Here is a 15,094-nt window from a genome sequence, read left to right on the forward strand (position 1 = left end):
TTTGATTCCCAATTTCCCCATCCATCCCCCCCCCAACCCACCCCCTCCAGAAAATGAGATGGTTTTCCATTACTGTTAACTGGAAGAACTGATTTTTTTTATTCATTCATGGGATGTGGGTGTCGCTGGCAAGGCCAGCATTTATCGCCCAACCCTTAGTTGCTCTTGAGAAGGTGGTGGTGAGCCGCCTTCTTGAACCGCTGCAGTCCGTGTGTTGAAGGTACTCCCACAGTGCTGTTAGGGAGGGAGTTCCAGGATTTTGACCCAGCGACGATGAAGGAACGGCGATATATATTTTCAAGTCAGGATGGTGTGTAACTTGGAGGGGAACTTGGAGGTGGTGATGTTCCCATGCACCTGCTGCCCTTGTCCTTCTAGGTGCTAGAGGTCGTGGGTTTGGGAGGTGCTGCCGAAGAAGCCTTGGCAAGTTGCTGCAGTGCATCTTGTAGATGGTACACACGGCAGCCACAGTACGCCGGTGGTGGAGGGAGTGAATGTTTAAGGTGGTGGATGGGGTGCCAATCAAGCGGGCTGCTTTGTCCTGGATGGTGTCGAGCTTCTTGAGTGTTTTGGAGCTGCACTCATCCAGGATTAACAGGTCATGCTTAATTAATTCGCCTCAATTCCTAGAAATGCACAGCCAGTTAGCATCCGCAAGAGAAAGATAGGTCCAACTCCAACAGAATTGTCACCATCATGATAAAATCCTTTTATCATTGATGGCACTGAACATTGAAAGCATGCCAAGACAGAACATGCTAGAAATGCACAGGGGACAGTGGCAACATCTAGAATATCTGGAATGGAACAGTTCATCAGTTATGATTAATGTATCTCTTTCTCTTGCAGATCCTGATTGGCCACCTGCGCATTTTCAATATTTGCAACTTCTCTTTACTTCAAGACTCTCTCCTTTATTTGTCCATAGGAGTGATGAAAACCCCTGTCCCTGTTGTTAGCTTCCAGGATGATGGTGAGGCTTCATCCCTGATGTTCCTGTGTCATGATGGGAAGCCCCAGTTTCCAAGGTAAACCTTAACTGTAAAGCATGGGTTGGAGAGACAGTGGGACATTGTCCATCAATAAAACTAGGAGTCACTCTACAATGGTTCATTGTCCACCACTAAAACTAGGGGTCATTCTACAATGGAACATTCGCCACCAGTAAAATTAGGGGTCACTCTACAATGGGACATCATCAGAAAAACTAAGGGTCACTCTACATTGGGACATCGTCAGTAAAATGAGGGGTCATTCTACAATGGGTCATCAGTAAAACTAAGGGTCATTCTACATTGGGACATCGTCCATCAGTAAAACTAGGGGTCACTCCCTCAGTACTGCACTGAGGTGCCAGCCTGGATTGTGCGCTGAAGTCACCGAGCTTGAATTAAGGGCAGAAACCTAAATAAATAAAAATGGTAGTTCTGTGGATCATAAGTTGTGGAAAGGGAAATCGTGTTTGACAAATTTACTAGAGTTCTTTGAGGATGTAACGAGCAGGGTGGATAAAGGGGAACCAGTGGATGTGGTGTATTTGGATTTCCAGAAGGCATTCGATAAGGTGCCACATAAAAGGTTACTGCACAAGATAAGAACTCACGGGGTTAGGGGTAATATATTAGCATGGATAGAGGATTGGCTAACTAACAGAAAACAGAGAGTCGGGATAAATGGGTCATTTTCAGGTTGGCAAACTGTAACTAGTGGGGTGTCACAGGGATCAGTGCTGGAGCCTCAACTATTTACAATCTATATTAATGACTTGGCAAAAATTGCTGACGATACAAAGATAGATGGGAAAGCAAGTTGTGAGGACACAGAGTCTGCAAAGATCTAGTTCCTTTTCTCTCCAGTTTTGAAGAAGGGTCAAACCCGAAACGTCAACTCAAATTTCTCTCCACGGATGTTGCCTGACTTGCTGAGTTTTTCCAGCATTTTCTGTTGTTATTTCGGATTTCCAACATCTGCAGTATTTTGCTATCGTACAGATAGGTTAACTGAGTGGGCAAAAATTTGGCAGGTGGAGTATAATGTGGGAAAATGTGAAGTTATCCACTTTGGTAGGAAGAATAAAAAAGCTAAATATTATTTAAATGGAGAGAGACTACATAATGCTGCGGTACAGAGGGATCTGGGGGTCCTTGTACATGAAACACAAAAAGTTAGCATGCAGGTACAGCAAGTAATTAGAAAGGCAAATGGAATATTGGCCTTTATTGCAAGGGGGATGGAGTATAAAAAGTAGGGAAGTCTTGCTACAATTGTACTGGGCGTTGGTGAGACCACACCTGGAGTACTGTATACAGTTTTGGTCTCCTTATTTAAGGAAGGATATACTTGCATTGGAGGCAGTTCAGAGAAGGTTCACGAGGTTGATTCCTGAGTTGAAGGGGTTGTCTTATGAGGAAAGATTGAGCAGGTTGGGCCTATACTCATTGGAGTTTAGAAGAATGAGAGGGGATCTTATTGAAACATATAAGATTCTGAGGGGGCTTAACAGGATAGATGCAGGGAGGATGTTTCAACTCGTGGGGGTATCTAGAACTGGGGGCATAGTTTCAGAATAAAGGGTCGCCCATTTAAAATGATGAGGAGGAATTTCTTCTCTCAGAGGGTCATGAATCTTTGGAATTCTCTACCCCAGAGAGCTGTGGAAGCGGAGTCAGTGAATATATTCAAGGCGGAGATAGACAGATTTTTGAAAAACAGGGGAGTCGAGGGTTATGGGGAGCGGGCGGGACAGGGGAGTTGAGGCCAAGATCAGATCAGCCACGATCTTATTGAATGGCGGAGCAGGCTCGAGGGGCCGAATGGCCTACTCCTGCTCCTATTTCTTATGTTCTTATGTTCTTATGGACATCTTGCAGTAACCAGTAACTTACGTGTGGGTTCAGCCATTAACAAGTTATTGAGTAATTTTGCATGACTTTTGAATATGGACAGGTTCGACCATCTCGTAGCGATAGAACGTGCTGGAATGGCTGCAGATGGCAATTACTACAATGCATGGAGAGTGAACATTAAACATTTGGTGGATCCCATTGACAAACTGTTCCTAACAGCAGAGGACATCCCCGGAATCGTCACAACTGGTAAGTACAAACTTAACGTTGGGTTGGAAACTGTCCCACGTACTTTGAGAAAAAGGATTGTACGTCACGAGTGTGATGGAACACTCGCCACTTGCCTGGATGGTTGAAGCCAGAACTACACTCAAGGAGCTCGACACCATCCAGGACAGAGCAGTTTGCTTGATCGGTGTTGCTGCCACTGGACTCGCTATCCACACCTTCCCCCATTGGTCCACTATGGCTGTAATAAGTACAACACTCAAGAAGCTCGACACCATCCAGGACAAAGCAGCCCGCTTGATTGGCACCCCATCCACCACCTTAAACATTCACTCCCTCCACCACCGGCGTACCGTGGCTGCAGTGTGTACCATCTATAAGATGCATTGCAGCAACTCGCCAAGGCTTCTTCGGCAGCACCTCCCAAACCCGTGATCATCCACCTAGAAGGCCAAGGGCAGCAGGCGCATGGGAACACCACCACCTCCAAGTTCCCCTCCAAGTCACACACCATCCTGACTTAGAAATATATCGGCCGTTCCTTCATCGTCGCTGGGTCAAAATCCTGGAATTCCCTCCCTAACAGCAGTGTGGGAGTACCTTCACCACACGGACTGCAGCGGTTCAAGAAGGCGGCTCACCACCACCTTCTCAAGGGCAATTAGGGTTGGGCAATAAATGCTGGCCTTGCCAGCGACGCCCACATCCCATAAACAAATTTTTTAAAAAGCTACAGGATGCAGTGCGGCAACTCACCGAGGTTATTTCAACAGCTCCTCCCTCCCCTGAGACCTGTTTCTCCCAGAGGGAGAAGAGCGGCAGTGTCTTGGGAACACCATCACCTGCAAGTCACACAATCTCCTGACTTGGATATTTATCGCCGTTCCTTCATCGGCTCTCGGCCCAAATCCTGACATCCAGCCCAAGTTCAACGGTTGGTCTCCAGAACTAGGAATGGGGGAAGAAATTAGCCAGGGTTCTCTCTCCAGATTGCTATCCAGCAATCCCCACAGGAAGCGTTGCGCGCCGGCAGCCCGTTTCCTAACCCGCACCAAGTCCCGTTCACCCAGCACCCCTGTGCTCGCTGACCTTCATTGACTCCCGATCTGGCAACGTCTTAATTTTAAAATTCTCATCCTTGTGTTCAAATCCCTCCATGGCCTCACCCTCCCTATCTCTGTAACCTCCTCCAGCCCCACAACCCTCCTAGAGCTCTGCTCTCCTCCAAATCTAACCTCTTGTGTATTCATTTTAATCGCTCCATCACTGGGGGCCGTGCCTTCAGCTGCCGAAGCCCTAAGCTCTGGAATTCCCTCCCTAAACCTCTCTACCTTTCTCTCCTGCTTTAAGACTCTGCTTAAAACCTACTTCTTTGACCAAGCCTTTGGTCACCTGTCCTAATATCTCTTTATGTGGTTCGGTGTCAGACGCTATTGTTCTGATTACGCTCCTGTGAAGCGGCTTGGGATGTTTTACTATGTTAGCGGTGCTATATAAATGCAAGTTGTTGTAAATGATTGGTGAGGATTTGGCTGAGATTCCACCCCTGAGATGCCACTCACTCTTCAGGCTCACCCATCACAAATGGCCTCTATGAAAGCTGTTAGTGGATTTAAAATCTTGATCTCCATCTGTTCCTCTCCTCTCCCCCTTCTTAAATATGTCTGGGTTAGTCCCATAAAAGGGTCTGTACGAGTTTTGGCAAAACAATCCACCCATAACATTACCCTATCATTCTCTTCAGATGCTGATCATTTCCTGCCTTTATTTCAAAAGTTAATGATAATTCCTGGAGGTGATTTGTTTTGTAGAAGGTCTCCTTGACGATGGTGATCATAAGTGTTCAGCCTAAAATTTCAGCAAATGTTACTTTTTGTACTGTAAATTCTTTCTATGTCAACCTTCTTAGGACTACATCCCAAATATGCATCTGTAAGATTGTGGGGAAGCAAGTGAACAAAGATAGGAGCAGAGAAATATACAGGATTAGAAGTGACTACTGTATTTGGTTTACCATATACTACTCTCGCTCTCTTACCCCTCAATCCCTTTCTCTGCCAAATACCTGCCCAGTTCCCTCCTGAATTGGCCAAGACTGTCCACCTTCACTACCTGCCCATTGGTCTGTTCCGTACATTCATCATCCTTTGTGTAAAGTAATTAAAGTCAAACTCTGCCTTCACCTTCCCTCTTCTGAGCTTGAGTCCTTGCCCTGATGTGTGCACCTGAACCAAGTCGGCCAGGTATTGCATTCTGATCATGGATGCAACCTAGCTTGCCCCAAGGTCAACCATCTTCAGCTGCTTCATCAATGACCTTCCCTCCATCAGGCTCAAAAATGGGAATGTTCGCTGATGATTGCACCATGTTCAGTTCCATTCGCAACTCCTCAGATAATGAAGCAGTCCATGCCCGAATGCAGCAAGTCCTGGATGACATTCACGCTTGGGCTGATAAATGGCAAGTAACATTCACGCCAGATAAGTGCCAGGTAATGACCATCTCCAACAAGTGAGAATCTAATCACCGCCCCTTGACATTCAACGGCATTACCATCGCCAAATCCCCCACCATCAACATCCTAGGGGTCACCATTGACCAGAAACTTAACTGTACCAGCCACATAAATACTGTGGCTACAAGAGCAGGTCAGAGGTTGGATATTCTGCGGCGAGTGTCTCACCTCCTGACTCCCCAAAGCCTTTCCACCATCTACAAGGCACAAGTAAGGAGTGTGATGGAATACTCTCCACTTGCCTGGGTGAGTGCAGTTCCAACAACACTCAAGGAGCTCGACATCATCCAAGACAAAGCAGCCCGCTTGATTGGCACCCCATCCACCACCTTAAACATTCACTCCCTCCACCACCGGTGCACCGTGGCTGCAGTGTGTACCATCTACAAGATGCACTGCAGCAACTCGCCAAGGCTTCTTCGGCAGCACCTCCCAAACCCGCGACCTCTACCACCTAGAAGGGCAAGGGCAGCAGGCATATGGGAACACCACCACCTCCAAGTTCCCCTCCAAGTCACACACCATCCTAACTGGTAAATATATCGGCCGTTCCTTCATCGTCGCCGGGTCAAAATGCTGGAACTCCCTCCCTAACAGCACTTTGGGAGCACCTTCACCACACGGACTGCAGCGGTTCAAGAAGGCGGCTCACTACCACCTTCTGAAGGGCAACTAGGGATGGGCACTAAATGCCGGCCTTGCCAGCGACGCCCGCATCCCAGGAACAAATTTAAAACAAAGTTGTGTCTCTTTGTTCTCCAGGTATTGGTGATGGAGGGAACGAACTGGGAATGGGAAAGGTGAAAGAGGCCGTCAAAAAACATGTGCACAATGGGGACCTGATAGCTTGTGACGTCGAAGCAGATTTTACGGTCATCGCAGGTGGGTTTACTGGACTTTGTACCAATACATTGGACAGTCCAAAGGTTGGTCCTGAATATGTAGTAGGTACTGAGCATAGGATCGCTAATTGGTGGAATTCAAAGCTTTTAAATAATTAAATAAATTCAGGGTCAACTTTGGACAGTTATTTAATCTGTGATATTCTGGAAACAAAGTGGTGGTGCTGATCATTAGGAAACTGTTGTTAAGTCCCGGGGAGAGGGAGGATGCAAGTTTTAATTCGCACACTGTTGGATTTACTGATCTGAGCCATGCTAAGTCTAGGCTGTGGTATCTCCTGGCTGTGCTAGGTGGAGGTGATCAAATCGTTCAGTTTCTGGAGAGTACCAAGGCTTCATATGTTTAGACATAGAAACATAGAAACATAGAAGATAGGAGCAGGAGTAGGCCATTCGGCCCTTCGAGCCTGCTCCGCCATTCAATGAGATCATGGCTGATCATCCAAATTCAGTACCCTGTCCCTGCCTTCTCCCCATATCCCTTGATCCCTTTAGCCTTAAGAAATATATCCAACTCTTTTTTGAATATATTTAATGAACTGGCCTCCACCGCCCTCTGTGGCAGAGAATTCCACAGGTTCACCACTCTCTGGGTGAAGAAATTCCTCCTCATTTCAGTCCTAAATGGCTTACCCCTTATCCTTAGACTATGACCCCTGGTTCTGGACTCCCCGGCCATCATAAACATCCTTCCTGCATCTAGTCTGTCCAGGCCTGACAGAATTTTATAAGTTTCGATGAGATCCCCTCTCAATCTTCTAAACTCCAGTGAGTATAAGCCCAATCGACACAATCTCTCCTCATACGTCATTCCTGCCATCCCAGGTATCAGCCTGGTGAATCTTCGCTGCACTCCTTCCATGGCAAGAACGTCCTTCCTCAGGTAAGGCGACCAAAACTGCACACAGTACTCAAGGACACTATGGCTGCGATTTTGCCGGCGCTTAGAGTGCGGGTTTGGAGGCAGGTCAGAGGTTAAATTCGATTTGATTGACGGCGGGTTCCAATCCCACTGTCAACCCGCTTCCAAACAGCTTTCCCACGTGTCGGGTCCCCGATTTGCGAATGGACCCGACACCTAGCGGTGGGAAGCGGATTAAAGGCCTGCCTATTAACAGGTACTTGCCAGTAGTTTTCAGCCTGTTTTTGGATTTTGCCGCTTCTGGCTCGGGTTTCCCGACGTCCAGACACCGCACCAGGTCAGTGCGGCGTGTTGTGAGTCTGCTGTTTGTGGAATGATGACAGCTGCAGAAGTGGTGTGAAGAATCCAATGTTGTACGTGGTGAGTTTCAGAGCAAAGAAAATGTTGGGTACTGCATTTTTAAAACTTTTACAGATTTCTTTAACTTACAAGTTTTTAAATCCAACTATGGGGGTGATTTTGCCAATGGGGGCGCGTTGGAGGCGGGACTGCTGCTTGTCAGGTTTTAGTCCCGCCTCCATCGACTTGTGGCCACCCCACGCTATTTTCCCTTGATTGACCTTGTTAAGCCCGTCCAGCGGGCTCAGCAGGCTAATTAAGGGGAAGCCGGTTACAGAGAACGTCAGCGTATGACGTTTCATTGACAGATGAATTGTCACCGTTTGACAGCTCTGTGTTTGGTGAGTCCTTGTGTTCAAGACTCATCAAACCTCTTTCCTGAGCAGAAATTAGATGGTTGTTGCATCGGAGAATGCAGCAGCCATTCTGTCATCTCTGCCGATGAGATGCGAGACTCTCTGGTTTACCAACTGTTGAAGCCTGCAGGAAGAAACAAAGGTAAGTAAACATGTTCTATCACTTTTCACTCACCTCACATACTTACCCCTCCACACTTGCACCCATCACTCACCTCCACAGTGCACTTTTGCACCCCTCCGACCCCGCAGACCCACTGCTCGCCTCGGTGACCCTGGTGGGGTTTCCCGATATCGGGAACATAAGAACATAAGAACATAAGAAATAGGAGCAGGAGTAGGCCAATTGGCCCCGCGAGCCTGCTCCGCCATTCAATAAGATAATGGCTGATCTGATCCTACCCGCCAATCCACTATGACAGGACTATCTCCTGAATCTAACAGAATTAGACACACGAAACAGGAGCAGGATCAGGCTACACGGCCCCTGGGCCCACTCCGCTACCCACAGGGCCATGACCGATCCGAACCTAGACTCATGTCCAAATTCCTGCCCGCTCCCCGTTGTTGTGTATGTAACCTGTTCCACCTTAAGAGAGCTTAAGCCTGTTCCACCTTAAGAGATGTACTACTTTCTCAGGCTGCTGTAGACGTAATACCGGGGGTGAACACACCGGTATATAAGCACTGTGCAGTAATCTTGTATTCAGTATAGTCCCTACCTCCAACCAGTAAAGACCTGTTTTTATTGTTACTCATTAGTCTGTGTCTTAATTAACTAAATAATTCACAGACTTAACACTGGCGACGAGTCAGGTTCTTACCCTGCGGCAGTTATTCCACGGCGGTTGAAGAGAGGTTTCAAACCTCACCACCCCACTGGAAGCGACAGGCATTAGGACCCTGAAGCCTCCATCATCTTGTGAACTGGAGTAGAAGACAGGGCTGGGGAAGACAGAGGTACAGGGCGATAGCGATCGGCAGATAAGGGCCGGGCCGCTTTCAAATCGATCGCATCTGCGATAAGGGCGCGAGAGCCGCTTCGAGCGGGAGGCGTTTCAAGCCAGCGATCGCACTCCAGATAAGGGCCGAGAGCCGCTTCGGTCGGGAGCCGCTTCGCGATCAGCGATCGCATAAAAGATAAGGGCCGCACTCGGGCTTACAGACAGCGTCGGGGGACGGGTGAAGACCGCCAAACGCGGGAAAACCGCCATCTTGGGAGTGGAGGACGACGACAAAGAGCGGGAAGCCGCCATCTTGTGTAACATAAAATTCCAACAAAATTGTAACAATGCCTAAACACGGGAATATTGGCACCTTTGATAGTGACATCGAGGATTGGGCCATATATGTAGAACGAGTAAAAAATTATTGTAAGGCCAATAAAATTCGTGAGCAAGATAAAGCACTAACATTATTAAATTTAATGGGTGCGAAGACATACGGGCAATTGAAACACCTGTTATCACCAGATGAACCGGCGGATAAGACGTTCGATGAGATTGTTACTGTCCTGAAAGATCATCTAAACCCCACGCCGCTGATGCTAGCGGAACGATTTAAATTTTACGACAGAAGGCAACTACAGAATGAAAGCAATGCTGAATATTTGCTGGAATTGCGTAAATTAGTGAAATATTGTCAGTTTGGAACGGGACTGACAGATGCACTACGAGACAAATTTGTGTGTGGTTTATTTAAACAAGATACACAAAAGCGACTGCTCGAGGAGAATGAGCTGACGCTTGAGAAGGCGGTCACTATGGCAGCAGCACACGAAGCCGCAGCGAGAGGCACGGCAGTAATGCAGCTACGGTCACCGGAGCTCAGTGCACACAAATTGGGTGTGAGTTCTGTTAAATGTTATCATTGTGGAAAGACAACGCATGATCAGAACCAGTGTTGGTTTAAAAACCAAGAATGCAGAACATGTGGTAGGCTTGGACATATAGCTAGAGTATGCAGGTCAGGGAAGAAGACCAGCAACAAGAAGTCACTGCAAGGGAAATACGCAAAGGTACACAAGGTGGCCGAACAGGAGTCCGATTCAGACGCTAGCAGTAATGAACTGGCTGGCTTAAGCAGTATTGAACTGGCTAGCTTAAGGGTACTCAACGTTGGTAAGGGTGCAGACCTCCAGACAATTTGGGTTACTCTTCAGATAGAAGGAGTCCAAGTAAAAATGGAATTGGACACTGGATCGGCATTGTCGGTCATGAATAAGAAAGATTACAGAAGGTTATTCCAACATATTCCCCTACAGGATACGGAGATTATATTGACAACCTACACGGGGCAGAGAGTGTACCCCATCGGGACAATAAAGGTTGCAGTGGCCAACAGGGGCGAAGGAAGTCAAATAATGGACTTATATGTGCTACCGGAGGGAGGTCCACCACTACTAGGCCGGGAGTGGTTTAGAAACATAAATATGGACTGGCATTCGCTAAAAGCCATAAAGAGTGAGAACTCGGTGCAGATAATCAGCCCAGACTCTAGAACTGATGATGGTAAGACCAACCCATGTGCAAAAGACAAAGTTTCAGCACAGAATTCCACTGAGCAACAACAACATAGTTTAACAGAGAATTCTGAGTCTGTCAAGTCTACCGATATGCACATTTTTGAGGGACACTGGGCTCGAACTCAACTCCATTTCAAACTACAACAGCAATTAGAACAAATGATTCGCCGTTTTGAGCAAGAGATGAATGAAATAAAAAAGTTCTTTGTTACAGAGTGGGAGAATCTGGAAAGGCAACAGAAGCAACTGATGGAGAAAATGGAGCAGGAGCACACCAACCATCTGCGCGAGGAGGCCGAACGAATCAAAGCTGATTCAGGTTCTGAAGGTGCGTGCCATAATCTGGTGTCAGAAGAGTTAACGGTCAGCCAACTCCTTCATATGCTGAGGGACAAGACTCTGAAATGGGAAAAACTTGAACACGAGCTGCGATCTTCAAAGGAAAAGGGTTCGGAGCTCTCAAAAGTCATTGAGATGGCTGATGTGACGACACAGACTGAAACGACTGCAACAGAGCAGCCATTGGATGCCAAAAGTACGCTGACTCACGTCAATGTAGAACAACAGACCGCTGAAACAGCTGCTCCGGTAGAGGGATTGCATAGTCCGATCAATCAATCTCCAAAGGAAGTTGAAGTATTAAAATCACAAATGAGGTCACTAGTAAACGACTTGCTGAAAGCCCAGAAAAAGCTGGATGCAGAGGTACACATGAAGAAGTCTCTTCAGGAAAGATGTCTGGATTTGGAACAAGAGCTGGCTAACGTCCAGCTGGGTATGAAGGAAATAGACGACCCTCTCACTGGTCTAGCTCAGGACGACACCGAATATTACCATGACCTGGTGGACGACACCGAATATTACGATGTCCTGTCCTGCCCAGCTTGTAACTTCGACTCCCAAAGTGCAGAAATCATGGAGGAGCACCAAAAGTCTACGGAACATCGGGAGAAGCTGGCTCTACGACGGAAACAGGAGGAAGAGAAGGAGGAACTGCGCATGCAGCTGGCAGCTGTGGCAGCTGACAATGGAGCCCAGAGAGTCTCCAAGAAGCAGAAAAGGAAAAGTAAAAACAGAAGATGACCCATCTGAACCATTATCACCTCTACCAGATCACACACGTGGTCCCTCCGAACGGAGCCAAATCAGTTCGGAAGTTCAAGCTGTTAAATCCATGAAAGGACTATTGAATGAGTAACGTGAACCGACTACACCACAGAGATTGAATCAGTGAACTGTTTTCCGCAGAGACTGAATCTGTGATATGTTACGTTAAACATGAAGTTATATATGTATATATGTTATTACGTTATGTTAAATGGGGGGATGACTATAAAGCTAAGAAGGGAGGAGTGTTGTGTATGTAACCTGTTCCACCTTAAGAGAGCTTAAGCCTGTTCCACCTTAAGAGATGTACTACTTTCTCAGGCTGCTGTAGACGTAATACCGGGGGTGAACACACCGGTATATAAGCACTGTGCAGTAATCTTGTATTCAGTATAGTCCCTACCTCCAACCAGTAAAGACCTGTTTTTATTGTTACTCATTAGTCTGTGTCTTAATTAACTAAATAATTCACAGACTTAACACCCGTAACCCTTAATTCCCTTTTCTTCTAGGAAACTGTCTATTTCTGTTTTAAATTTATGTAATGATGTAGCTTCGACAGCTTTTTGGGGCAGCATATTCCATGGACCTACCACCCTCTGAGTGAAGTAGTTCCTCCTCATCTCAGTTTTGAAAGGGCAGCCCCTTATTCTAAGACTATGCCCCCTAGTTCTAGTTTCACCCATCATCTGGAACATCCTCCCTGCATCCACCTGATCCAACCCCTTCATAATCTTATATGTTTCAATAAGATCGCCTCTCATTCTTCTGAACTCCAATGAGTAGAGTCCCAATCTACTCAACCTCTCCTCATATGTCCATCCCCTCATCCCCGGGATTAACCGAGTGAACCTTCTTTGTACTGACTCGAGAGCAAGTATGTCCTTTCTTAAGTATGGACACCAAAACTGTATGCAGTATTCCAGGTGCGGTCTCACCAATACCTTGTACAACTGAAGCAATACCTCCCTATTTTTATATTCTATCCCCCTAGCAATGAAAGCCAACATTCCATTGGCCTTCTTAATCACTTGCTGCACCTGCATACTAACCTTTTGAGTTTCGTGCACCAGGACCCCCAGATCCCTTTGTACTTCAGTACTTTCCAGTTTCTTGCCATTAAGATAATAACTTGCTCTACGATTTTTCCTGCCAAAGTGCATAACCTCACACTTTCCTGTATTGTATTCCATCTGCCAAATCTCTGCCCACTTACTTAGCCTGTCTATGTCCCCTTGCAGATTTTTTATGTCCTCCTCACTCACTACTTTCCCTCCCATCTTAGTATCATCTGCAAACTTTGATGTGTTACACTCGGTCCCCTCCTCCAAATCGTTAATATAGATTGTAAAGAGTTGGGGACCCAGCACTGACCCCTACGGAACACCACTGGTTACTGATTGCCAGTCTGAGAATGAACCATTTATTCCAACTCTCTGCCTTCTGTTAGATAGCCAATCCTCTATCCATGCCAGAATATTACCTCCAATCCCGTGATTTTTTATCTTAAGCAATAATCTTTTGTGTGGCACCTTGTCAAATGCCTTTTGGAAGTCTAAATACACTACGTCCACTGGTTCACCTTTATCCACCCTATATGTTACTTCCTCAAAGAACTCCAGCAAATTTGTCAAACATGACTTCCCCTTCATAAAACCATGCTGACTTTGTCTTATTAAATTATGATTATCCAAATGTCCTGTTACTGTCTCCTTAATAATGGACTCCAAAATTTTACCTACCACAGATGTTAGGCTAACCGGTCTATAGTTTCCAGCCTTCTGTCTACTGCCCTTTTTAAATAAGGGTGTTACATTAGCAGTTTTCCAGTCTGCTGGGACCTTTGCTGAGTCCAGGGAGTTTTGGAAGATTATTACCAATGCATCCACAATCCCTACCGCCACTTCCCTCAAGACCCTAGGATGTAAGCCATCAGGTCCAGGTGATTTATCCGCCTTGAGTCCCATTATTTTACCGAGTACCACTTCCTTAGTGATTTTGATCGTGTTTATCTCCTCCCCCCCTATAGCCCCCTGCTTGTCCAGTGTTGGGATATTCTTGGTGTCCTCTACTGTAAAGACTGATACAAAATATTCATTCAGTGTTTTTGCCATCTCCATATTTCCCACCATTAATTTCCCGGTCTCATCCTCTAAGGGACCAACATTTACTTTAGCCACCCTTTTTCTTTTTATATAACTATAAAAACTCTTACTATCTGTCTTTATATTTTTTGCTAATTTACTTTCATAATCTATCTTCCCTTTCTTAATCAATCTTTTTGTTATTTTTTGCTGTCTTTTAAAGTTTTCCCAATCCTCTATCCTCCCACTAGATTTGGCTACCTTATATGCCCTTGTTTTTAGTCGAATACTATCCTTAATTTCTTTACTTAGCCACGGATGGCTGTCTTTTCTTTTACACCCTTTTTTTCTCAGTGGAATATACTTTTTTTGGAAGTTGTAAAATAACTCCTTAAATGTACACCACTGATCATGTATCGTCTTACCCTTTAATCTATTTTCTCAATCCACTTTACTCAATTCCGCTCTCATACCTTCATAGTCTCCTTTATTCAAGCTTAGCACGCTTGTTTGAGATACAACCTCCTCACCCTCTAATTGAATATGGAATTCAACCATGTTATGGTCACTCATTCCAAGGGGATCCTTTACTAGGACATTTTTAATTAATCCTGTCTCGTTACACAGGACCAGATCTAAGGTTGCTTGCCCCCTGGTCGGTTCAGTTACATACTGCTCAAGAAACCCATCCCTAATACACTCAATGAACTCATCCTCAAGGCAGCCCTGCCCAATTTGATTTGTCCAATTAATATGATAGTTAAAATCCCCCATAATTATAGATGTTCCCTTATTACAAGCCTCAACTATTTCCTGATTGATACTCCGTCCAACCGAGTTGCGACTGTTCGGAGGCCTATAGACTACGCCCACTAGTGTTTTTTTCCCCTTATTATTCCTTATCTCCACCCAAACTGTTTCATTGTCCTGATCTTTTGACCCAATATCATTTCTCTGTATTACAGTGATTCCTTCCTTTATTAACATAGCCACCCCACCTCCCCTTCCTTCCTGCCTGTCCTTCCTGATTGTTAAATAACCTGGTATGTTTAATTCCCAGGCATTGTCACCCTGCAGCCATGTTTCTGTAATGGCCACAAGATCATACCCATATGTAGCTATTTGTGCCTTTAACTCGTCTATTTTGTTACGAATGCTACGTGCATTCAGATAGAGAACTTTCAAATGTGTTTTGTGACACTTATTTCCTGCTTTTGCCCTTTTTATTACTTTACCTTTTACTCCATACCTTCTGCCCCTTCCTGACACGC

General features: G+C 45.9%; 1 protein-coding gene across 2 annotated transcripts in view; it reads left to right on the forward strand.

Moving 5' to 3' along the window:
- Positions 1-15,094, forward strand: part of LOC147081898 (D-glutamate cyclase, mitochondrial-like) — a 46,743-nt gene that overhangs the window by 19,654 nt on the left and 11,995 nt on the right. For both annotated transcript variants that reach the window (XM_085980600.1, XM_085980601.1), the window contains exons 6-8: positions 929-1,028; positions 2,947-3,095; positions 6,352-6,471. In XM_085980600.1, the coding sequence (XP_085836726.1) occupies positions 929-1,028; positions 2,947-3,095; positions 6,352-6,471 (369 nt within the window). The remainder of the gene's footprint in view (positions 1-928; positions 1,029-2,946; positions 3,096-6,351; positions 6,472-15,094) is intronic.

The sequence above is a fragment of the Somniosus microcephalus genome, unplaced genomic scaffold, assembly GCF_052327205.1.
Source record: "Somniosus microcephalus isolate GS21.2 unplaced genomic scaffold, FLI_Smic_1.0 scaffold308, whole genome shotgun sequence".
Taxonomy (NCBI): Eukaryota; Metazoa; Chordata; class Chondrichthyes; order Squaliformes; family Somniosidae; genus Somniosus; species Somniosus microcephalus.